Genomic DNA, 24,956 nt, shown 5'->3' with positions numbered 1-24,956 from the left:
GGCTTTGGTCCGATTTGATTCAGTTTCTACTGGCTTTTGCTATTTAGAAAAAGAAAGCTGAACCAAACATCCCGCTTCTTAAAAGCAAAAACTGATATTATTACTAGAAGTCAGAAACTAGTTTTGAGGAGCTTTTTAGCTTTTAAAGAATAATATTATAAAAGATATTACATATATTATACATTTTATCTGTTTTAAAAACCAATTCAAAAGCAGCTTTTAAAAAAGCTTCAATGTAACCAAACATACCCTTAACTGGTTTTTGAGCTATCCAATGTATGTGCATGCTATTTGACTGAGCAACTACTTTACCATACACGCTGCAACATCAGATTTTTGCTCTGATTTTAAAAGCTGATATCATTCCCTCCATACGATGTACTGGGTTTAGCATACACGCTGCAAAGAACAAGACTAAGGATCAGACATCATTCCCTCCATGATTCCATTACTTTGCTCCGTAGTTTACGCACAACTACACTGGTCATAATAATACAAGTGCTACGATCACATACAAAACACCTCTACACGAGTAGGATGAGAACACACATGCTGCAATCTTCAGCAGTAGTTTAATTAAAAATGCAAATACCACCTGTTATTCTGATTTGCAAACAAGAAACAGAAAATAAAGCCAGCTTTATTCAGTTCTTTGCTCTGAAATCAAAAGGCACTCAAATGCCCATTCTTCATCAGCAGTTTGTTTACAAAATGCAAATATTTCCCATTCTTCTATTTCGCAAACAAGAAACAAAATACAGAAGCAGTTTTATCCAGCTGTCTGCACTGAATTCAAAATGCATTCATATTATCATTCTTCAGCTGTAGTTTTTCAACCTCCATGATACCATTTCTTTGATACGTAGTTTACAATCAGACTTCAACTCAAGTCGTTGTTAATATCACAATGCAACATAAACACAAACAAGAACTTGCATAAATCCCCTTAACTCTCAAGATTCACCAGACTTAGGAGGGTGGGCAGCACCTGGCAGCGGTGGAGACATCATCACAACATGCTTGTACATCCGCCACCAGTGCTCCGACGCCTCATCGACTGTCCGGTAGGTCCAGATGTGCGGCTTTGCCTTCTCCCGAGCGACGAGGATCTCCTCCACCTCTGCAATTCGCTTTGTCTTGAGAGTGAGGCAGTCTACGAGCGTGCCCCACTTTCCAAAGCAGTTGTCAAACTCCCCATACCGGTAGTAGCTCTGCATCTGGTGGAACGGCGAGTAGCAGAACCATAGAGCGTCGAAGCACTTTATGCAGTCCAGCCGCGGTTGCGGCGGGCCACTGTTTGTCTCCGGCTTCTCTTTCGGATCCATAACCCCTGCTGCATAACAAAATTCCAATAATTGTGAGATTTATAAACATTAGATTCGAGTAGGGAGTACTACTAGTAGTGGATTTGCATCTGGTCAAGAAGAGTTGAAAATTTTGTGCGGGCATCAGAATGCACAAGGCCACATGGAAGGTGGTTTGTGCCAGAATCACATCCCGGAGATCAATCTCGGCAACGTACAGCGCTGAAAACGCTACAGGAAGAAGCGCATCAGAGACTCTAATTTATTGCCTTTTCATGTGGTAAAATCATCTCATGAACAGAGTGTTTGAAATGGAAAAGGAAAGAAAATGTTATCTGTTTGTTGGTAGATCAAAAGGAATTGGCGCCTCAGAACTGGAATAGTGTTTGATTTGAAACTGCAAACATAAAAGCAGTTTGACACTGAAATTGTTTTGCAAACAAAAAATTGAAGCAACACTGAATAAACTTCACAGCTAACTGAAGTCACCACATCAAAGCAACCAAAATTAGCATTGAATTCCCACAGAGACATATTAGATGCAAGAAAATAATTAAGGTTTACACGCAAAATTATAAAGTTCAGATTAGATTGAAAAGAAATATCAAACTTTTACACCAAATGAGTAGATCAAAAGGGAAAGGGAGTGATTACTGCACAAAAACACTCAATATATCCTCAATTGCTGGGCAACCACACTTGATCTCAGTCAGACCGCGAGATAGATTCATTGCCAGGGCCTAGGGCAGTACCAAAACGCATCTCAGTGGCTCAGTCACACAGCAGCGATAGAACAAACAATACAATAATTCAGCATTGTAGAATTTGTTGTACGGCGCAAATGCCACTTTATTTTACATTTGCATTCGTCATTTTGAAGATTCATTCATTCCGAACCAGAATATTTTTTCGAAAAGAATTCCAAATCACTCCTTTAGAAATCAGAGTGTTTGGGGACAATATGTAATTTGGTTTTTAAAACTATGGTTTTTCTAATACCCTAATATTTCTGGAGTTTTAAAAGTTCCACTCCAACCCCCCCCCCCCCTCCTTTCCTTCCTAAAACCGAGTTCTCCCCTATGTGCATGTCTAATTGCAAGTGCTCTCTATTTACTTTATCTTCATGTATTCTTATTAGCGATGTATTACTAGCGAATATACAGAAGTCACTGGCTCACTAATCGTATTGGCCCTTGAAACTTGTGACAACATGAATATGGTTTGGTCTAACTAAAATCTAGCTACAGTTACAACAAAATATAGTAGGAAAACAAAGAATGGTAACAGCATAGGATACATGCCAATAGAACATGGGAAGGGCAAGTGAGCAGGGAGTGCCAGAGCGATTACAGGGGCTAATCAAGGACGAGGAGGGTAGGCGATGCTGCTGTGGTGTTGTCACGTCCCAGATACAGCAGGTGTCAAGGAGCAGCCGCGACACCTACCCAACGCAGCGGCTGGCGGTGGAACGTGGTCGCGGCTTCCCCAGGTCTGGATTGGGAAAGCGCAAGGTCTCCAAGGGTATTGTATGCAGTGCGCGTCTGGTGTGGGCGCTGAGGCCGGAGGAGGTGAGGCTGTGAAGTGGCGGACCGTGGATGAACACGCTGCAGCGCTGGAGCCGGTGGGCGCAGGCTCCAAAACCAAAAACGAATTTGCGGTTCCTCACAAATAAAATTTCTGCAACGGAATCCAATTAAGAATGGATCGATTCTTTGAGTCACAGATCAATACTAATTCCATGAACAATCACGGATCAAACCAATCCCAAGAACCAACGGATTCGGAGGATGTCATTGGAGAGTTACCCGTGAACTCGTCGCAGGTTGCTTGCTGATCGCTCCTCCCCGTTGCTCCTTCTCCTCCTCTGATCCAGCAGAACCTAGTGTTCTTGCGCCGCTAGATCATGCCGGGAGGGGCCTCCGATGCTTCAGTGCTCGCGCGGCCGCGAGGTCACTACTGTCGCGGCTGAGGTTCGCGCTTCATGTGGGGATGCGCAGAGGGCGAGTACGACGGGGTCGGCAGAAGAGGCGCGGCGGCTAGGCGAAAGCCGATGGGGAGGAGCCGTCGAAGGGGACGGGATGACGGGTAACGATGGGGATGCCCTCCATACCCGACCCAAACGTACGGGTGTGGATTTGGGGAATGGGTAAGGGTACCCAACGACAGACCAAGCCGCCAAGGCACAGGCGAGTTCGTAGGAGGAGCCTGCGCCGTGGACCTCGTGGGGTGCCGTGCAGGCAAGCACTAGATCGGGATCGGCGGCGGATCTTGATGAAGAGACGAAAGGTCAGGAGACGAGGGGTCCGAGGGTACTATGGGGAGGTAGGAGGAGGAGGAAAGCGTAGGAGCCTAGGAAGCGCCATGCCAATCACTACTGGCGAAGCCGAGGAAAGGATGAGGATTACCTGGTGGAAGCCGGCGGCGCGGCTGTCTTCCGTTGGTCCTCGCGCAGGCCGGTGGCGGCGGGGGCGAAGGATGGGGACTCTCTCAAACAGAGGTTGCGGGAGCCCCAATGCTAGTTGCACAGCCTCAGGGACCCATTGAATGGATCACGGAAATTTGGAAAAATACTGCTTGCTCTAATTACAAATATAATTCATTTTAGCCTTCTCAACCATTATCTAAATATAAATTATTTTTAAACTTCTATATATTTTTTTCTTTTGTTCCTATCTTATCTTTATTCAATGAATATTATCACTCTAACAAATTAATGAGTTATCTTTTTCAATACAGAATAAATAAAAGATAATAAAGTTATTTGATCTATTTTTTAATCCTTGTACTCAAGTCTAAAACGACCTACATTTACAATCAGAGCAGTATTTTTGGTTGAAAGGTGCAAATAATATACTACATCCGTTATGTTTTACTTGTTATTTAAGATATCGATATAATCTTCAATAAATATATTTGATTATTATTTTTATAACTATTACTTGGTAAAAGTTAAAAAAAATTAGATGATATTAAAGTATTTTTCATGACATATTAATACTACCATTTTAATGTGTCAAATCTAATAATTTTGTATATATTAGTGATAAAAATTTTAAAGTTTAAATGCACATATTTTAAAAATACATATATTTTAGAACGAAGATAGTATTAGGTTAGGATTCCCTTGTTAATGAAACATTTTAATACAAAACTCCCACGGCGTCAAAATCTGGGCAATTATGACTGATGCCGGTAGGACCGTAAAAACTAGATTGTAAGTTAAAATAAATAATTGAATTATGATTATAATCTATAAATTAAAATAATAGTTAAATTATAAAAGCCGGATTGAGCTTTTAGACAGTAACAATCTATGCTTTAGATTGTACGATCTGACAATTTATCTTTTACCAGTTTTTATAATTTATAATACAGTTTTTTATAACAGTTTTTATGATCTACTAATTATTTTTATAATCTCTAACTAAAATAAATAGAGTTAAGTTGAACGGTAAGATGAACATTAGATTATTAGAAAAAGAGCCACACTAACACAGCTCGAGCTGCAAAAAGAGCCGTCCTCTTCTCGGCTCGCGAAACATGGTAAGGTATAGACCTGAGCAAACTTAGGACGAATTTGGGAATTTAGACAATATATACGGCCGTATTTGCGAAATTAGATAATATATTGGCGTATTTGCAAATCTAGCACCCGTATTCGGTAGCTCAAACGCCGAAAACTGGCTTTCGGTACCTCAAAATCTGAAATTAGCCCGGCCCCACAGTTTTCGAAAACTCAGGTGCCGAATACGGCACTGTACGCCGTATTCGGCATCTCAATTGCCGAAATCTTCCTGTATTCGGCAACTGAGGTACCGAATACGACGTGCAATGCCGTATTCAGCACCTGAGTTTCCAAAAACATGTCGGGCTATCTCAGTGCAAGTCCCGGTGCAAGTGCTGTCTCGGGCTGTCTCAGCGTACAGAGCTTTTATCCCTTTTTTTTTAGCACCGCCGGGCTGTCTCGGGCACTCTATGCCTCACGTCGCTGTCATGTTGTGAGACATGACTTGAGTAGGCCATGCTATATTGCTAATGTGTATTCGGATCTGAATGATATGAATTTACTAAATTCAGAGCATTTGTAACGTGCAGTTCGGTCTGCTTTGTACTGGCTTTCCTTGCATTGACGTGCTCTCTCATATTTTATTTGTTTTCTCTTACAAATTTTCGAGAGGGATCTCAAATTGAATGTATCAGATCTTAGAATGGCAATTGAATTTAGCAAATTGAATGTTTTCTTGACTCCTGTATATCATTTGTTAGACCATCGACCTCCCTCTACAACCAAGTTGCCGAATACGGTGTACAATGCCGTATTCGGTAACTGAGTTGCCGAAAAACAACGGGACCTGCGTCGCATCCGCCGTCTTGTCGCCGCTCAACGTCGTGTCGCGTTGATTTCTGTATCCCGTTTGACAAATTCATCGGGCCATGGCACCGTCTGCGCTTCATATCCCGTTTGACATCGCATACAACCGCTCTGGCTGTGACACCTTGTCGCTGCCGTTTTCGGAGTTGTGCATCCGTGTGGTGCCGGTTATAATGGGGTTGAGCAAATAAGTAAAGCAAGGAACTGGATAAGTGAGTGTGTTATTTTGTGTCATCTCCCTACATAGAGTGCAATTTTTTTTAATATTACTGTTGCGTACGGAAATTACGGAGATAGTACATAAAATGGTAAAATTTCAAAATTAATACGTATTCGTCATACGGTTTGGCGAAAATTCTATTTTCGCCGTACCGTACGGCGAAAATAGAATTTTCGCCAAACCGTATGGCGAATTTTTATTTTGTGATTCAACTTATTTCTTATACGAAACGAAAAGACGTAAAATAAATCATAGAATCGCTTGGTCAAAAATGGAACATAGCTGATAAATATTTCATTGCAGGCTACAATTTTTTTAACAATAGTAGTTGTAAAGCATAAGTAGCATGGAACCCGGTACAGAGGTTACATACGATGATGAAGATTACATGTAACATGGGGTTTTTCGTCGTAGCGCGAATAGACCCTACACATAAAGAGCAGATAACAACAAACATTAGCATGTACGATACGCCTAAAGAACATAATAACATGCCGCTGCTAATCCTAACATGCCTTAAGGAAAGAAAATATACAGGGTTACAATAGACGCTCAGGGCGAAGGAAAGTGGTGACGCAAATTAGCGTAAGAATTCCAGGTGTGATGGTCAAAGCTATCCAGGTAAGATGGTTGTCGTCTTCGAGATAGTTTTGGGAAGTTGTAAAAATGAGTACGAGCAAATCCATCATCATTTTCAGGGTCATCAGTGTGCTCCGGAGATGGAAGCCTCAGAAGGCGGGGTCGTTGTGGCATAAAATCGTCGTCGCCGTTGTCACCTTGAGGTATCACAGTAGTACCACATCCTATTTCCCTGTCGGTTATACGACATCTCGATGTTGTGCGTGAATGTCCTCTTGCAGTGTTCCTTGAACCTTCTCCTGTATTGCTGCTGGAACTTCGAGGCATTAGGGATATGAAATCGTCATCGTCTTCGTCCTCGTCATTATCTGGATGATTCGTAGAGGTCGTCACTGTACCCCTTAGGTTCGCTGACTGTCGTCGTCTTCTATGCGAACCAGGCATCACATTCCTAATAGCCTCTTCACTGCATGTATGTGGGGTGTGTCTACTGATCACAAAATAGTTCTCATATTTCAGCTGATGTGCTCGTACGAGGTAAGGGCAATTCGGGTGCTTGGTACACCATACCTCATACTCTGTTGGGTTAGACCGGGCGTACTTGTGGTACCTTCTTGTTATTACAGCATAGTTGCTAATAAAGTGGATGACCTCCCCTCTGTTATGAAACTGTTGCCCGACCTGAATGTCGTTATTCTGGTATCCCCAGTTAGATAAGGTGTTATACTCAATGATGGCACAATCCAGCAACCCAGTATCACGAAAGTACTGGATCGCCGGCACCGGGTCATCATTGTCAGCAGCTTCTTCATCCCTGCTACCACCGGCTTCATCATCCATGCATCCTGCATCGACCTCAGAAGGGTCTACTCTAGCTCCCTTCCTACTGGAACTGCCCTTCCCGACATGCCCTCTATCCTTTTCATGCATCACCTGCTGGCCTGAGCCTTCCATGGTAGTCACTGCATCACCTTGCACCAGTCGTGGCACTATATTTGCGTACACCCCCATATCAAAGTTCTCCTCCAATACCTTGCGTGAGTACAAAGTCCATGCGTTATTCCTACTCATCTCGAACAACGTCTGGACAACGACCGAACTGTTTGGAACAAGCCGTAGCCGCACTCCCTTCAGGACAACAGTATGAGACTGCTGGTTCACATGCAAAAGGCTCATAACATATGATTTTAGGTCATCTAGGTCAATAGGTATCTCAACTGAACTCTCTATGTTCTGGCAGTTTTGAATTGTTACGAGCCTCCCGTGCAAAACAGCGAGACATTCTCCATAATAAATATGAAAAATCATATTGTATCTGCTAAACAAAGGTACACGTAATTTTTTCTAATTTTACCGGATAATGACATTCATATAATTATACTAAGGACACAATCTAATTACAATGCTGAAAGAAATTCATGATACCAAATTAATTAAATAATCTAATTATACAGACTAATCAAATTCATATAATCAAACTAAGCATTGTAATTAAATAATCTAAGTACTCTAATTTATCAAATAATCTAATTCATATAATCTAATTAAATAAACTAAGTACTCTAAGTACTCTAATTAAATAATCTAAGTAATCTAATTACGTAATTAAATAATCTAATTCGTATAATCTAAGTACTCTAATTAAATAAACTAAGTACTCTAAATACTCTAATTAAATAATCTAAGTACTCTAATAACATAATTAAATAATCTAATTCATATAATCAAAATACTCTAATTTATCAAATTAATATAATTAAATAAATATAATTGAACGGATTAAACAAATCTACTTTCGAAAGAACTAATGTACTTCTGAACAGACTAACCAAATAAGCTAATTACTCTAAATACTATTACTAACCTAAATATTAACTAGGTAATCTAAGAACTAACTGTTATGAAAGTGAGCGCTCTCGAAGTGTTAAATTGGCGCTGCTGCTGCTCGTGTTGCTCCTCTTCTGCTGCTTTCTATACTTGAGCTGCTGCTCCTCTGCTGATGCTCCTCGCGTTCCTCCTCTGCTGCTCCCTTCTCTTCTCTCTTCTCTGCTCTGCTGCTGCTCCCTCTAGTGCTCCTTTCTCCTCTACCAGCGACTTTATTTTATACAGCACTGGACGCGAAAGTACCGACATCCTTCTCCTCTACGCGCCGCACGCGACCAAAGCAATGACACGACGAGACGTGACGCGACCGCACGGCACCGAAAGCAAAAAGTGGCAGCACGGGATGTTAAACTGAGTACATGCATGAAAAAATCACTAGCTCGCCGAAAGCATCACCACGCGTGGGTGCTCACGGAAAAAAGCGTTTGACGTGACGCGGCCAAAAGACTTGACGTGATGAGAAGCGGCCGGCTGATTTCGGAAACTCAGGTGCCGAATACGGCACTGTTCACCGTATTCGGTACTCAGTTGCTGAATACGGTCGTATTCGGCACCTGAGTTGCCGAAAGCTGTGGGGCTGGGGTGTTTTCGGAATTTGAGTTACCGTAAGCTAATTTTCGTATTTTGAGTTACCGAATACGAGTGCTAGATTTACAAATACGTCGATATGTTATCTAATTTCATAAATACGATCGCGTATGTTATCTAAATATCCAATATGGTCCAAACTGGTCCGAGACCGAGCTGAGCCGAGCCTGTGTGGAGTCAAGCCGGCTCGTAAGAATTAACCTTTTTTTTTCTCAGCACCTGCCACCACCCGCACCCGCAAAAATCCCCAAACCCCGCACACAGTTGCTGGAACCCTAGCTCCCACCCGCCGGCTGCCGCGCACAAATGGACGACCACCGAACCCAGGATCTCGTCAATGAGCTCGTCCACCGCCTCCTCTCCGCCGCCGAATCCGGCGGTGCAGGCGGCGGGGGGCGCGACGCGAGCGGCGCGCTGCGGTTCGCGCACCGTCTCCTCTCCAGCCGCCTCGCCCCCGCCGTCCTCCCCGACGAGCACGCTCTCGCGGAGTCCATCAAGCGCCGCCTCGCCGCCTCCGGCCGCCCCGACGGCGCGCTCGCCTTCGCTGACCTCCACTCCAAGCTCTCCGCCCGGTCCCGCCCGGCGTCGCTCTGGCCGCTCCTTTACCTCCTCGACTCGCTTTCCTCCCACCGCCGCGCCGCCGCCGCGGCCTCATGCCTCCCTAACCTCCCCACCGCCGCGCCACCGCGGGCCTCCTCGGCGGCGGCGGGTGCCGGAGGGAGGCCGGGCTCGCGGGTGCACGGGGCGCTGCCCGGCGGCGTGGTGCTGGTCTCCAAGGATCCCGACAACATTCGGGAGATCGCGCTGCGGGAGTACACCGAGCTGGTGCTCGACGACACAGAGGTGTCGGAGGCCGCGCTCGTGCGCGACGTGCTGTACGCGTGCCAGGGCATTGACGGTCGCTACGTGCGGTACGACAAGGCCGGCGACGCGTACGGCCTCCCTGACGGGGTCCGCGTGCCACGATCCACGCGCACCCTCGTCCGCAAGCTGTGCGAACTCGGCTGGCTGTTCCGCAAGGTGCGGGCCTTCATTTCCGACAATATAAGCCGCTCGCCCTCGGATGCTGCCACTGAGGTTGGTACGGTCGCACAGGCCTGCTGCTCAGCGCTCCAGGAGGAACTCTCTGATTACTATAAGCTTCTTGCTGTTCTCGAGTCATACTCATTGAATCCAATCCCAACACCTGGATCTGATTCAGGCGTTTCAAGTAATTACCTCTCGCTGCGGCGTCTTTCTGTGTGGCTTGCTGAGCCTGCTGTGAGGATGCGCCTGATGGCTGTTTTGGTGGATGGATGCCGGGGATTGAGAGGAGGCGCTATGGCTGGTTCGATCCATGGGTATGCCCAGCATGGGGATCCGATGTTTCAGGAGTTTATGGGCCGATTGCTGCGTCGGGTGTGCTCACCTCTATTCGAAATGGTCCGAAGCTGGGTGTTAGAAGGGGAATTGGAGGATGTATTTGCAGAGTTCTTTATTGTTGGGCAGCCAGTGAAGGCAGAATCTTTGTGGCGGGAGGGCTACCTGATTCAGTCTGACATGCTTCCGGCTTTCATTTCCCCAGTGCTTGCGCAAAGGATTCTGAGAACAGGAAAGTCAATCAACTTTCTTAGAGTTTGCTGTGATGATAATGGCTGGGCTGATGCTGCTGCTGAGGCTGCGGCACATGTTGGCACTACAACTACTCGGGGTGGGCTTGGTTATGGGAAGATTGATGCTTTGGAGGCATTGGTGGTCGAGGCAGCCAAGAGGATTGATCGGCATTTGATGGATGTGATACATAAGCGGTATCGATTTAAAGACCATTGTCTTGCTATCAAAAGGTACTTGCTGCTTGGCCAGGGTGATTTTGTCCAGTATCTGATGGACATCGTTGGCCCTGAGTTGTCTGAGCCAGCAAATAGGATTAGCTCCTTCCATTTGGCTGGCTTGCTTGAAACTGCGATTAGAGCATCTAATGCGCAGTATGATGACCATGACATCTTGGACAGGATCAGGGTAAAGATGATGGATCACGGAGATGGCGATCGTGGCTGGGATGTCTTCTCTTTGGAGTATGATGCTAGGGTCCCCCTAGATACTGTGTTCACGGCTTCAGTGATGAAGATGTACCTGAAGGTTTTCAATTTCTTGTGGAAGCTCAAGCGTGTTGATCACTCTCTGACTGGAGTGTGGAAGACAATGAAGCCCAATTGCATTGTTTCTTCGCCATTTTACAAGGAAGGAACAAACATCCGAGCTCAGTTTGTTTCAGTCCTCCGTAAATGCGAAGTTTTGTTCAATGAAATGAATCACTTTGTGACCAATTTCCAGTACTACATTATGTTTGAGGTCCTGGAGGTTTCATGGGCCCGTTTCTCTGATGAAATGGATGCGGCAAAGGATTTAGATGACCTTCTTATGGCACACGACAAGTATCTCTCCTCCATTCTGGAGAAGTCCCTCCTTGGTGAACGGTCTCAAGGGATTCTGAGAAATCTCTTTGCATTGTTTGACATCATCTTACAGTTCCGGAGCCATGCTGATAGGTGGTTTGAACGGATATTTGAGTTGCAGCTAAGGTTAGATTAGCGCAAAATTAGATAATGCCATCTTTACTGCAAGATCTTATCTCGTATATATTGTTTGATTTACTCCAACCTTTCATTTGTACTGCAGGGGAAAGGGTAAATCAAAATCAAAATCTAAGGAAACAGGTTCATGGGTTGATGGTGGCAGAAAAGCCATGATCCAACTAGCTGGGGAACTTTTCCGGAAAATGTTTGAGGATCTGGAAAGCATCACAAAAGATTATACAGCTTCTCTTGATGCATTTATTTCTCAGTTGCCCATGCAGCAGCACGTTGATTTGAAATTCCTTCTCTTCCGTCTAGACTTCACTGAATATTACAGCCATGCCTCCTCCAACAAATGAAAATGTGTTCCCAATGAGCAAGGATTAGGAGTTAGCTTTTACATTTTGGTTGGGACTTGGGAGGTATCCTTTTTTCACACCTTATCCCCACTGATTGATAATTGGTCACTCGAATGGCATGACCACTTGCGTTTGCGCTGGACCTCCTGATGAAGGTGAATTCAAGGGTCAATCTGAATATCCACTTCTTATTGATGGTTGCCAATACCAGAATTTATGTTGAATCTGTCGCTGTTATCCTGCTGATGATTATCCGCAAGTGCCACGAAGTTGGAGCTGCATTCCCTGAAACTCTAGTGTACAAAAGTGATTTAAGTTTACTTGGGTTTGAATTTCCTTTGGATGCATTGGTGTACATTTCATTTATTTATTTTTGTCTGTTTTTTTAGAAGTTAGACTGCTGGAGATTTCTCCTTTCCAGTTTGTATTATTGACCTTACAAGAGTGAGATCTCTTTTGGCTAGTTTCTATTCTTTCTCCTATTATCAAGTTTGTTGTTAAATTTAAACGTGCAAGATTGCCGGCTAATTGTAAAGACAACTCTTGATAAGATAACATCTGCGGAATTGCTCTTTCAAAGAAGTGAACAACAAAAGACTCCATTTCATTGTGATATCGTTCCCTTTAGTTCTGCAAGTTTTATTTTGGTTTTGGTACAGTTGAAGCATGAAAGACTTAGCATTGCTAACAACATATGAGTGCCAGGCGTCCAAGTCTGTGAAGTGCCGGGCAAGGTTCAATTAAATGAAGAAGGCAAAACAAGATACTTATAAACATCTGTGAAAATGTTGTTATGCTCAAGGCTTGTCTCAAATATATTACAGCTACTGAACCCTTTACTACAATGGGCATCACTAACCATCTGAAGACAGTACCATAAACCCGCAGGCATCCTTCTTCCGGAGAAGAAAACCAGTAGTGTCGAAATGAATCTACCAAGAAAACGTGCGCACATGAGTTTTGTCACGATTCGGGTCTGAAAAGTTTATTCTTTGGTTCCGTTTGATCAAGAGTTCAAGACCATGCTTTTCTGGATGAGATAGCCGCTGACTCGGAAAGTTCGCTTTCCTAGGTGGCTACCTCATCCTCCGCGTAATCACAGTCAGGGACTTGGTAAGGCGCACGAGTTCTGGATCTCGTGGTAATTTTGTACTCTACTTACGCACCGTTCCAACAGCGATCTGGTATGTTAGAGTGTGTGTCCGATAGACAGGACCAGGTCTGTTCCAACGACCGCGACGCGTCGGTTCGTCACGGCACGAAGCATCCAGATGCTCGCGTGGCCAGGAGCCGTGACCCATGCATCCGCGACAGCAGCTCGACCATATTCTTGCGCACGCGGCGACGCAAGCAGATTGAGACACGCCCGGCTTCCTAGTTTTCAGCTCGTGGGTATCGGCTGCACCAAACCGGTGCAAGTTGGCGCCGGCACGAAGCATCTCTGCACGCACGTCCGGGACGGCCACGGTCAAACCGGCGGCCCGATCGCCGCCCCTGCCCTATATAACCGCGCGCCTGCTCCCGCCGCTCTGCCTCACAAGTCACAACTCACAAGCGATTGGTTTCTCGGTCGAGCTCACGGAAGAATCGCTCGTTTTGAAGACCAAAATCTCGAGGCAAGAATCGTCGGTTCTGATCGGAAGGCAAGGCGAGAGAGCCGGTGTTGCCATGGAGTCGGAGCTGCAGGCGGCGCTGATCAAGGTGGGCGTGTTCGTGCTGGTGCAGGCGCTGGTGTACCTCATCCTGTCGCAGTCCTCCACCGTGTTCTCGCGCACCAAGAGCCTCAGCCTCCGCCCCGCGCGGTCCCTCAGCGCGCGCCGCATGCTCGCGCTGCTCTCCGACCTGCCGCCTGGCGGGGAGCCCTCGCCCGTCGCCGTCGCCGTCGCCGGGACGCTGTCGCGCGTACTCGCCGCCGACCGGAAGGAGGACTGAGGCCGATCGATCCGTAACACGGACAAGCTTAACTTCGCTGGTTCATGGCTAGTTTAGTTGATGATCGTGTCCTTTGTTATGCATTTGGCTCGCGTAGGCGTGTAACGACTCACCATTCTTTCATTCTTTTTGATCGATTGATGTGTTGCTTTGGTACTTTGGTTTGTTTGTAACTGGCTTGGATATCCAAGTTTCATGGACCTTCGATTTGTACGTATACAAACTATTTGTGGTTGTTCTGTGTCATTACAGTGCATTCAATCGTGCTTATATTTTGTGGAGAGATTTGTGAAGGGATCCATCCCAATATCCCGTTTGTGAATGGACTGTTGAACGTATGCGAACTATTTGTGGTTTCAGTGCGCGTCTCTTTGTCCTCGCCAGTGAGCCCTTGCCTAACGTTAGGTGGGTTACGCCCATTTCACCTGTACGTAGATCCTCATACGGCCCAGCTATAAAGGGTCGTTAAGATCAGAATTTTTTATTTTTAAATAAAAAATTACAAGTATATACGTCCGTTTCAAAAAATTACAAATATATCATCATTCCGTCGGGCAGACAGGTTTAAAAATAAAAAACAGTACATTCCGATGCTTCAAAATTCAAAACACTTGCAAAATATTAATGAAAAGCTTATGTGGTGTAGAGGATATTATCATCTAGCTCTTTTAAAAAATTCAACTCAAGTAATTACTTGTGCAATGAGAAATAAAAAAGATAAATTTCAGGATTCCTAAAATTGTTTTTTTTTGTTTCTTTTTATGGAAGTCATACTTTTATCGGAAAATTTTGGAGAGCTAGTTGATAGTATCTTTTGCACCATATCTTTTTTTTTTTTGCAAAAAAACTATGATCATTTCGATAGTGTTTTGTATTTTAAGAGCATTAGAAAGTGATATTTGTTTATTTTTTAAACTTGTCGCCCGTTGAAGGGCGATAGATGGTATGCCGCCCTTCTAATTGGCAACGCGAGTCTAGATTTGTAATTTTTCAAACGAACACATATATTTATAATTTTTTTGATTTAAAAATATTAAAATTCAGATCGATTAAATCGTTAGGCCCAACTTATGTTGGGTTTTATCTACAAGAGAGCTCACTGGGCCCATTAACACCTTACGTCTGTTTTCTTTTCTATATATATATCAATTTTTCTACCTTTATCTCCTACGGAAACTTCGTTGGATTTTGTTTACGCATAGAGGTTTCTATCGGGCCAACTCACTCTGATGACAACGATGACGCCTACGCTCGAGATCGATTCCTTATCAAGTTGGTTATAAATAAATCTCCTCTGATTTTCTTTTAACGAAAGGCATTGTTACCAAGTGCAGGTTGTATCATTCTAGAGAGATCATTGAAAGTTTACTTGCTGCTTCTGTGACCATTGACAATCATGTTGTTGTTGTAAAATCACGGATCTTTGGCGAGGTGTTCATTTACGTTCTTCAATGTAAAAGTTAGGTATTCGAGTACTTGTTTACGTTATTATTAATAGACTGACGCATATTTTCTACCACGGGATAAACTGACGCAGCTTTGGTGTAGCCAATCTCTTTCTCATTTTCAGTTGAATTTTCTAAGCAGATATACTGTATATATACGATCCATAACCTCAATCCGCCCAGTGGGTTTATTGTATCGTAATCTATGCATCGGGAGATGGGAAAAAAACTACGAGTGAATCAGTCAGAGTGAACCAAACGAATCCCCTTGCTTCAGATCCGGATCACCAGACTTGGACAGCGACGTTGAAGCTTAACGAATCATCACTCATCAGTTCATCACTCGCCTAGTAAAGGGAAAATTTCTCCATGCATGTGAGCATTTTCTTATCTGTATCATGCGATCCAACACTTGAAAACCCTCAAAATCCAAGGAAAGCGACCTTGCAAAAGCGCGCTTCGCAAATTTGTCGCGTCGTTTGCTTTGCATCTTGAGGTAATTGGAGTGCTGTTCAGTTACAGAAAAGGCTATGAGATGTGGATACGGCTCACGATGACATGAACAAAACGTTCAATTCAACGCTGCTAATGCACAGTTCAACGAAAGACAAGATTAAAAAAGGTTCATTTTTTCGAAAAATGCTCCTTTCCACGTACAAAAGAGAAGTTTGATATCCCACTCGACTTGCCTACTGAATTTCACACACAATGCTCATGAAGACGTGAACTGATACCAGAAACTCATGCAGGATCACCTATAAATCCGCATAGACTTGGCTCTGGCTCCTCCAAAACTCCATTCTTCCCATATCACAATTTGCAACATCATCATCGGTTCATCACATCCACAGCTCCACAAGAACCCTTATCTGGATTGCAATCCGTCTTCCATCCATCCATCTCACGATAAGAGCACCCGAAGCCCAAAACCCCTCCCGCTCTCCCCTCCCAATATCAGAATTTTTTTTCTTAGTCTAACCTGTAATCGCGAGATATCTTTTTCTTAACCCCTGTTGTTTTGCAGTAAAAGAGAGTGGAATCTTGGGTTTATGCACCTCCGTCATTGTGGAGCTGTGACATGGATCTGCCTGCCCCACCAACCAATTATCCGAAAACTTTATCCTCCATTATCTTATGCCGTCGTCGTCCTGACGCGAGGGCGGGGAGGAGGCCGGAGGCAATAAACAATTGCGCGGGCCAGAGGCTTTCCCGTCCAATCGTCTTCCCTCCACGAGCCTCAGCGCACGACAACCACCACAACTCGCTGCTGCAGCCACCCGGCCGCGACCGCGAGCGAGCCGTCGTTGCAAGATCCGGCGCCGTCGTCGCGCCGCCGCTGCCCCCGCCGCTGTTGCTGCCGGAGATGCCGAGCCCGACGATCCGGAGGCTGGAAGTGGCCTCGCCGGTGCCGGCGGACATCGACATCGCCAACTCCGTTGAGTCGCTCCCGATCGCCGACATCGCCGCCGAGCTCCGCCTCCGCCCCGAGCACTACGACCTCTACGGCAAGTACAAGGCCAAGGTGCGGTCTTGATCGGTCCCGTGTGCTGCCCGCCTGGTGCGGTTTGATCGGATCTTGAGCTGCTGTGCTGGCTGCAGGTATTACTGTCGGTTCTTGATGAGCTTAAGGGGCAGCAGGACGGGTACTACGTCGTGGTGGGCGGCATCACGCCGACGCCGCTCGGGGAGGGCAAGTCGACCACCACCGTCGGGCTGTGCCAGGCTCTGGGGGCGTTCCTTGATAAAAAGGTGAGAATTATAATTCTACTCCGTTTGTCCGATAGTTCGATCATCGATGAGAGTGTCTTGATTGGAGCAATCTGTGAGTGCTGATTTGTTTGTCGGAGTGCTGCTGTCGGTTGATGAATTCGACCTTAAGGTGCCATGGTAGAAACTTGCAAGCTGTTTGGAACTATGGGTCTTGCAAGAAATTGAAACTGTTTGATGCAATCTTGGGCTGTACTGTAGAATGCAACCTTGTTGCTGCCACTTAGATAGTGAATAATGATGCATTTACATTGGTTATACTAGCTGCCTTTTTCTTTATGGCAATCGGTATTTATCATTCAGTTAGATTGATATGGTTGCAATGGTGGGGTTTTGTTGAGCAATCCTTGTTGAAACACATGAAACAGTCAGTCGCTCTTGATCCGAATAGGATTTAGATATTATGTGTGATTTATCTAGGGAACATTACAGTAAGTTACATAAAGATTGGCACAAGTGCTTCAGGAGAAAAGATCTGTGAAATATGTTGTTTCAAGTGCTCTGTAGGACTGTGTAATTTTTCAGAGCTTATAGTTGAGCTACATCTTTATGTACATGTATTTGCTCACCATGACTCATATCCACTAATTCTCTTTCGGAACCTATTCTACGCGCTAAGTTCCTTCCAGCTATCTACGCCTTCAGAAATCATTTTCCACTGTGCTGTCCGTCATTTGTATAAGCATATACTCGTACCATACTGTTGGCCCGCATATCTGTTTTGTGTAAACCTTGGGTCCATTATTTACTTTTTGTGCAGCTGATAGTCTGCAACTTTCTTACGTTGCCATAATATTTTAAGTATCGAAGACAACCATATGTTGTGATAAAACAACTTCAGACTATGATGTAACTATCCGTTCCTGAGCATGCAGAAGTCGTTTCATGTATTGATGTATTACTGCTGTTATAGGTTGTCACTTGCCTCCGTCAACCATCACAAGGGCCTACCTTTGGAATCAAGGGAGGTGCAGCTGGAGGTGGCTACAGCCAAGTTATACCCATGGATGAGTTCAATCTTCATCTGACTGGCGATATCCATGCAATTACAGCTGCAAACAATCTTCTGGCTGCTGCTATTGATACAAGGATCTTCCATGAAAATTCTCAGTCAGACAAAGCACTGTTCAACAGGTTGTGTCCACCAAACAAAGAAGGCAAGAGGCGCTTTGCTGATGTAATGCTCAGACGTCTGATGAAGCTTGGCATTTCAAAGACAGACCCTAATGAGCTTACACCAGATGAAGTTAGGCGTTTTGCAAGGCTCGATATTGACCCTGAGTCCATTACATGGAGACGGGTAATGGATGTCAATGATCGTTTCCTGAGGAAAATCACTATCGGACAGGGCCCTGAAGAAAAAGGTATGGTGAGAGAAACAGGCTTTGACATATCAGTGGCCAGTGAGATAATGGCTGTATTAGCCCTTACAACTTCACTTGCCGACATGAGAGAGAGGCTTGGAAGAATGGTGATAGGGAACAGCAAGTCAGGTGAGCCGATTACTGCTGATGACCTTGGTGTTGGAGGTGCCTTGACTGTCCTAATGAAAGATGCTATTCATCCCACCCTCATGCAAACTCTTGAAGGCACACCAGTTTTAGTACATGCTGGACCATTTGCTAACATAGCTCATGGAAACTCTTCAATAGTTGCTGATAAGATTGCTTTAAAGTTGGTTGGAAAGGGTGGCTTTGTTGTTACAGAGGCAGGTTTTGGTGCTGATATTGGAACTGAGAAGTTCATGGATATAAAGTGTAGGTATAGTGGATTGGTGCCACAGTGTGCTATTATTGTGGCCACAATTAGAGCTCTTAAAATGCATGGAGGGGGCCCAGAGGTTGTGGCTGGAAAGCCTCTAGATCATGCGTATGTGAGTGAAAATGTGGCCCTTGTTGAAGCTGGATGTGTCAATCTGGCTAAACATATATCAAACACTAGGAGTTATGGAGTTAATGTTGTAGTCGCAATCAACAAATTCGCATCAGATACTGAAGCAGAAATGAATGCGGTGCAAAATGCCGCTATGGCTGCTGGTGCTTTTGATGCTGTTGTGTGCACACACCATGCGCATGGTGGTAAAGGAGCGGTTAGTTCTCTTTCCCTATCTAGATTATTAATTCAGTGAAATATAGACAGCTAGGCCTGTTTAATTGGAAATACTTAAGTGCAAATATGTTGTAGGGTTGGTATTGTGGCTTTGTAGCAGCACAATTATTTGATATGATTGTCCCCTAAAACACAGACATATTTTAGTGCTGATTGTTTGTCGAATGTGTTATTGTATTTGTTACAGTTTCTTTAATGTCAAAACAGAACTCATGGTTTTTCAACTTTCCAGACTGGTACCAAAGAGCTACAGTATGATATATACTTATGTGGCTATGTGATTATTCCTTCTAGTTCACTGCTCCGTTCTTGCCTAAAACAGTATGAATGTCAGAATTGTAATTGTCTAATTCTATCATGCCATTTAACTTATTTTCAGGTTGACCTTGGACTGGCAGTTCAACGAGCATGTGAAAGCCAGGCAGAGCCTCTGAAATTTTTGTATCCTTTGGAATCTAGCATAAAGGAGAAGATTGAATCAATAGCTAAGTTCTATGGTGCTAGTGGCGTCGAATATTCTGAACAGGTAATTCCTCGTAACCCTACTTTGCGTTTGATTCCCTTTCTTTTTGCTCATTTCATTTATAAAAGAAGATAAAACAAACACGAACCAAGATTATCAAAGACACCTCATGCGTTCTGCATGTGGAGATTACCTGCACAGTGCATGAAGTCATAAAATTCTGCTTTACTCTGCTGATTTCTCTCTGACTTACCTGCAGGCTGAGAAGAAGATTGAGATGTACACCAAACAAGGGTTCTCGAACCTCCCCATATGCATGGCGAAAACTCAGTACTCGTTCTCACACGTTCCGTCTATGAAGGGCGCCCCGACCGACTTTGTTCTGCCGATAAGAGATGTGAGGGCCAGCATTGGAGCTGGGTTCATCTACCCGCTCGTCGGCACCATGAGCACAATGCCTGGCCTTCCTACAAGACCCTGCTTCTATGAGATCGACGTCGACACAGCCACCGGGAAAGTCATGGGCCTGTCATGAAGTGAAGCTCTGCTGGCGCCGCTTCTAGACCGGTTTGCATATGCGTTGGAGCGTAATTGTGCAGCTACAATTTTGGGGCACTCCTGGATCTGAATAATAATAAATAGCCTTCCCTGGCTTCCTGCAAGTGCAGTGTTACTTGTTACGTTCTTCAGTAACTTGATGACTGTAATAGTGGTCGAACCATATTGTTTAGACTTTGTGTTTCTTCCGGTGCTCCATATGTCAGCTTCCCGAATCTGATTCTGATTCTCCCCTTGTCACTGATTCTTTTCCCTGAAATGTCTTATAATTGCTTGAGCAATGATGGACAGTCTTATAATAGTTTTTTCTTCTGAAAGGAAAAAAGTAAAAATAAAATCCTGAAGCTGAAACGGGAGGAACCTCGTCCACGGCGAAGTGTTGTACTGTGCTGGGAAGTACGGGCCGCTGCGTGCAAGTGCAACGCGGCCCGCATAGAAATAGAGGACCTGAGGCCGTTGGCATTTGCCATGCCGCGCCACTCGAGACGTGTTCTCTATGAACCCAGCCGCCCGATCCACGACGCACGACCCATTCGCAGTCTTGGGCTGCATCGTCAGCGCAGGCTGCAGTACTGATGTCGCTTCGTCCATCTCGTCAGTTTGGGCCTCTTCTTGCACCGCGCAGGAATTTCAGAACCTCCTAACCAAATCCTCTCTCTCTCTCTCTCTCTCTCTCTCTCTCTCTCTCTCTCTCTCTCTCTCTCTCTCTCACACACACACACACACACACACACACACACACACACACACACACACACACACACACACACAAAGACACAGTTGAACTTCAATTTTTGAAACTTAAACATCTAGCAGTATATACCAAAATGAATGTATTTTTCACATGCAAATTGTTCTGCTAGATTCGTTGTCAAAAGTAGTTTCATATGAGTAACTTTTTCAACGATACATGGCACTAACATGTAATGTTTTTAGATGCACGGTAACATGTAACAAACGGTCAAAATTGTCTTAAACGATGCATCGAGAACAGATGGCGTAGTGCTTTCGCACACTGACGCCAGGCAGGGGCAGCAAGGCAGACGCATCCTTCTCTATCAGCTCGCCTTTTCTCACGATGGATCAGTGGAAATCCATCGCGGAAAAGTACGCACCGCAAGGACCAAACCGCAGCCGCGGCGAGTCAACGAGCGCGTCGTCTACGCCGCAGTCGCAGAAGCACGGAGAGCCAGTTGGAGTTGGGCAGAGGAGTAAGACCTCGCCGAGAGGGCACCGGCAGTGCCCCCGAATTGACCTGGTTCACATGGCCGTTTGCCTGTTTCCTCGAAGGAGAACAGGCTCATGTTGCTGTCGCATGCAGAGTCTTGTTCCTGTCAATCCATTTGCTGGAAGGAATTAGCAACGCTGGAAAAAGCTTTTCCCTCTGCGACAGGTCGATGCGAAGATGTAGCGAAATTATTGGGTGCATGGGAAAAGATACTAATCATGCCGGTAAGAAGGGTTGGAAATTAGTCAGATCTATCACTGTCAGTACTGTTCCATTTATGTGCAAAACCCCAAAAAATATAGTAATATCAGACAAACATGAACAATTTTTAGTCAAAGTTATTTTATAACAAAATACTACTAGACCTTCTCGGTGTATATGTTTTATTCTCTGGAGTCTTATATAGACTTGAGAGGATCCCACGCCTTGAACAATTTCACGCGACTGTTATGCTAGTGGAGTGGACAGGCGATTCCGGTCGCTGAAAGGTTGCAGTTGCAGTCTTGCAGACAACAACCGAACCTAGCACACTTGATGGACACATGATTATTCTGTCAAGGAAATTTAGCATACTTTTAATCTTATCAAATGAAGGAGGAACACCAATTCCAGTCCCATCCCCTTCAGCTCATGCAAGCAAAGGTCCCAAGGACAGTCAGATTCCTTGCCTTCATCGCATGCAACAAAGTAATGAGCCTTCAAATCCTAGTTGCGAGCTAAGACTGCCAAGGAAACATCAAATTTTCCAGGGCTGTTCTATGGTACTCCTCTTACCTCCTACAAGTAAGACCAGTATTAAATCTCAACCATCCATTGATCAAGGACAGATTTGGCCACAGGAGTATCTACCTAGTATGGTAAGTTACCAGCTATTTATAGAAGAGAACGTTTTAAAGAAATTTAATTCTCTTTCTAATATTAATACATGAGCAATTAATTACACCAATCATGCATTTATATGTTGAGTGACAAGTTTATTCTCTTGATCTAAGTTAGATATATACGTGGGGGCGTGATTCTGTTTTTGAAAATCTGCAGCATAGTACTTAAAAACACATTAAGCATATTATATGTATTGTCAGAAATAATGTGTAAATTTATATCTAACTTGCCTTAACACTGAAAGTTCGTTATTTTAATTTTCTATGTAATAATCACACATCGTAATTTGCAATTTGCACAACATGTTGAAGGAAAATGGAGTCTCAAGAAAAGATAGTAACATAGCTCACATTTGTGCATGCATGAGAAATTAGAACCAAATTTGGCATATGCAGCTAATAATAATTACCATCATTATAACTTTATTTATTTATCTTATGCTTTAATGGTAATATTATTTTCTTCCTTAATTATACGAAGTGAAAATTCGATATTATCCTTATATAGTGATTGATGACCTCTTACCTACTAAGAGGTAATAGTAAATACCAGCCACTAGATCAAGAAAAATTAATGGCTCCTGTTGATTTGGATGTACTGTAAAATTTCCCAATGTTCCATTAATAATTCCAATGGTATACACGTAATACCTTTTCAGCACACAGTGAACTATTTCAAGGTATTTTCATGCTACTGCTTCCCAGAACACACACTGCAATAGGCCAATGGGTAAGCATGCATGTCTGATACCCATCAGTCTAGGAGTACTTGTTAGAGAAAATTGCTGCATTACCAGGTGATTACCAATGGTAATATTCAGATCTCAAGAGTGGGGATCATTATTTGATGTGACATGAATCTCTGAGCACCTTTTCCATTCACCCATTGCGCTCATGCGTTGGACCTACCATAATGCTGTGCTTCGCGGGTCGCCAAATCTGATGTCCTGGATGGGCAAAAGGGCATTTTTCTCTGTGCATGGTCGGCATTTTTCTGTGCATGGTCGGCATTTTTCTGTGCATGGCAATGAGTGGACGCTTGCATGCTTTGTTCGTAGAACAGCATCATTTTCTCTAATAATCTCGCTGATCCGCCAACTACTTGGCAACATCCTGTAGTAGACTTGTATCAGAAAGTTCCATTTGAACAGCATGATAATTTTGTCCGAGAGATGCATGTCACGAAATGACTTTTGTTGGGCCTTAGGAGGTCTGGAAATACGTTCCCTCAAGGTTGACCAAACTTTCCTTCTTCCTCAAAAAATTCCAATCCTAATATCTCATGCAAAATGACTTCTTCGTGAGATACTTTACTCCCTCATGTTTTACAGAAAGTTCCTCTAGAAAAAGCTCACCCCCGGAGACGCTGTGCAGCTCCTGTGCAGCTGCATAGTGTGGGTCTCCACTTTGAAAAAAAAGAAAAAGTTCCCATGCAAAAAAGATCGAGAAGAAAGTGGCAAACATGACTTTATGAGAATATGAATATAGGCTCTGATGAGTTTCCGGCTGCACATCATATTTTAAGATTGCATACTGAAATAAAGTGATTTAAATCTTCATTTTTAATTAAAAAAGGAATAAGATGGCTCACTCAAATATTTTCAGTGTAGCTCCGTAAATTTTTAGAGCTAAAAATATCCAACTCTAAGCATATAGTATATTATACAACTAGCTCGTGTTGTTTAATTGTTTATGCGTGGTGACTTGATTGCATGGCTGCACGCCGTCTCATCAGGTCTCAAACTATTCTAGATGTTACATCATATATTTTAAATATTATAGAAAAGATTAAAACGTTATGTATTTTGAGATGGAGTAGTAGTCCTTCCCTCCTTTATTCTTTAGTCAGAGGCAGATCAATCAAACACCGGGATTTGCACGGCCGATTATTTTGAAAAACAAAATTGGTCTCTATTTGACATAAACAATTGGTCGGCCTGTCACTCCGTGAACGCACATGTACTCAAGTGGCTCTGAGCTACGTAAGCGATGAAATAAATCCGAGGTAGGTATATCCTACGCTTTCATGCATGTTCTTCGTAAGTTCATTAATTGCACGTGAGAGACGACGGAAAAGTTACAGAGCCTGGAAACTCTTTTTTATTATTAAAAAAGAGAGACGACAGATCGTTCAGATTTCAGGAAAACACCTGTCGACAAAACTTACAACTACCTAGGTGCAGAAAGATAAAGATTATGTTAAGCTACTTTGCCGCCTCATTCCAAACTTTTGTACATCTCTCTCGACTTATTAGAAGCTTAAGAACTTAATACATGCGAACTTAAATCTCGTCGGAAGATCCTACGTCCGCTGCATCTGGCCTATCATGAGCATATTCGGAATTGCTGTCAGTATATATCTCTCATTGCAATCTGCTATCATATCGAGAACAAAAAGAGAATCCATCGCCCGACGCGATAAACCGTCCGCTCGATCGTACCACATCGACGTTAGAAAGGGACGGCAAATCGGCCATCCAAACTTGGGGTAACGGGTAACCCCACTTGTTCCACACCGAACGGATCGAGCAGACAGCAGGGCAAGAGCACCAGATGGGAGGCAGCGGCAAGTGGTCTGGCCTATGCCCAGGACCCGGCAGAAGATTGTGGCGAGCAGGGCAGGGAACATCGCAGAGCGGCAAGGAGACACGACGCAACTTCCCGATTAACCTGCCTCCCGAGGGAGCAAGGAGAAGGCCAGCCCCTCGTGCC

At 44.2% G+C, this 24,956-nt stretch overlaps 4 protein-coding genes across 6 annotated transcripts; 3 read left to right on the top strand and 1 right to left on the bottom strand.

Annotated features, from left to right (window-relative positions):
- Positions 1-782: 782 nt before the first annotated feature.
- On the bottom strand, positions 783-3,853 carry LOC133902004 (uncharacterized protein C227.17c). 3 transcript variants are annotated; one of them, XM_062343570.1, is made up of 2 exons: positions 3,710-3,853; positions 783-1,333 (listed from the first exon to the last, which is right to left on the bottom strand). In XM_062343570.1, the coding sequence occupies exon 2, from the start codon at positions 1,323-1,325 to the stop codon at positions 954-956; it is 372 nt and encodes a 123-aa protein (XP_062199554.1). In that variant the 5' UTR covers positions 1,326-1,333; positions 3,710-3,853; the 3' UTR covers positions 783-953. The 3 variants fall into 3 exon arrangements, with proteins under 3 accessions (XP_062199554.1, XP_062199556.1, XP_062199555.1); XM_062343572.1 differs by having other exon boundaries at positions 783-1,330; XM_062343571.1 differs by lacking the exon at positions 3,710-3,853 and adding an exon at positions 3,110-3,681.
- A 5,325-nt stretch (positions 3,854-9,178) lies between these two features.
- On the top strand, positions 9,179-12,324 carry LOC133901707 (gamma-tubulin complex component 3-like). The gene is made up of 2 exons (XM_062343163.1): positions 9,179-11,508; positions 11,606-12,324. Exons 1-2 carry the CDS (start codon positions 9,254-9,256, stop codon positions 11,859-11,861), a joined length of 2,511 nt encoding a protein of 836 aa, XP_062199147.1. The 5' UTR covers positions 9,179-9,253; the 3' UTR covers positions 11,862-12,324.
- A 1,057-nt stretch (positions 12,325-13,381) lies between these two features.
- On the top strand, positions 13,382-14,039 carry LOC133901708 (uncharacterized). Its single transcript, XM_062343164.1, has one exon. The coding sequence runs from the start codon at positions 13,530-13,532 to the stop codon at positions 13,791-13,793; it is 264 nt and encodes an 87-aa protein (XP_062199148.1). The 5' UTR covers positions 13,382-13,529; the 3' UTR covers positions 13,794-14,039.
- A 2,004-nt stretch (positions 14,040-16,043) lies between these two features.
- On the top strand, positions 16,044-20,394 carry LOC133901610 (formate--tetrahydrofolate ligase-like). Its single transcript, XM_062343025.1, has 5 exons — positions 16,044-16,760; positions 16,838-16,987; positions 17,919-19,094; positions 19,494-19,640; positions 19,837-20,394. The coding sequence occupies exons 1-5, from the start codon at positions 16,317-16,319 to the stop codon at positions 20,110-20,112; spliced, it is 2,193 nt and encodes a 730-aa protein (XP_062199009.1). The 5' UTR covers positions 16,044-16,316; the 3' UTR covers positions 20,113-20,394.
- Positions 20,395-24,956: the final 4,562 nt, after the last annotated feature.

Source organism: Phragmites australis, chromosome 20 (assembly GCF_958298935.1).
Source record: "Phragmites australis chromosome 20, lpPhrAust1.1, whole genome shotgun sequence".
NCBI lineage: Eukaryota > Viridiplantae > Streptophyta > Magnoliopsida > Poales > Poaceae > Phragmites > Phragmites australis.
The sequence above is the reverse complement of the archived record's forward strand: the minus strand, read 5'-3'. Positions and strand labels throughout refer to the sequence as shown.

Excerpts from the sequence above, each read along its gene's own strand:
- LOC133901707 (XM_062343163.1), top strand. The coding sequence starts at position 9,254 with ATGGACGACCACCGAACCCAGGATCTCGTCAATGAGCTCGTCCACCGC. Across the intron at positions 11,509-11,605 it reads ATATTTGAGTTGCAGCTAAG|GGGAAAGGGTAAATCAAAAT; the intron begins GTTAGATTAGCG and ends TTTGTACTGCAG.
- LOC133901708 (XM_062343164.1), top strand. The coding sequence starts at position 13,530 with ATGGAGTCGGAGCTGCAGGCGGCGCTGATCAAGGTGGGCGTGTTCGTG.
- LOC133901610 (XM_062343025.1), top strand. The coding sequence starts at position 16,317 with ATGGATCTGCCTGCCCCACCAACCAATTATCCGAAAACTTTATCCTCC. Across the intron at positions 16,761-16,837 it reads ACGGCAAGTACAAGGCCAAG|GTATTACTGTCGGTTCTTGA; the intron begins GTGCGGTCTTGA and ends TGCTGGCTGCAG. Across the intron at positions 19,095-19,493 it reads CGCATGGTGGTAAAGGAGCG|GTTGACCTTGGACTGGCAGT; the intron begins GTTAGTTCTCTT and ends ACTTATTTTCAG.
- LOC133902004 (XM_062343570.1), bottom strand. The coding sequence starts at position 1,325 with ATGGATCCGAAAGAGAAGCCGGAGACAAACAGTGGCCCGCCGCAACCG.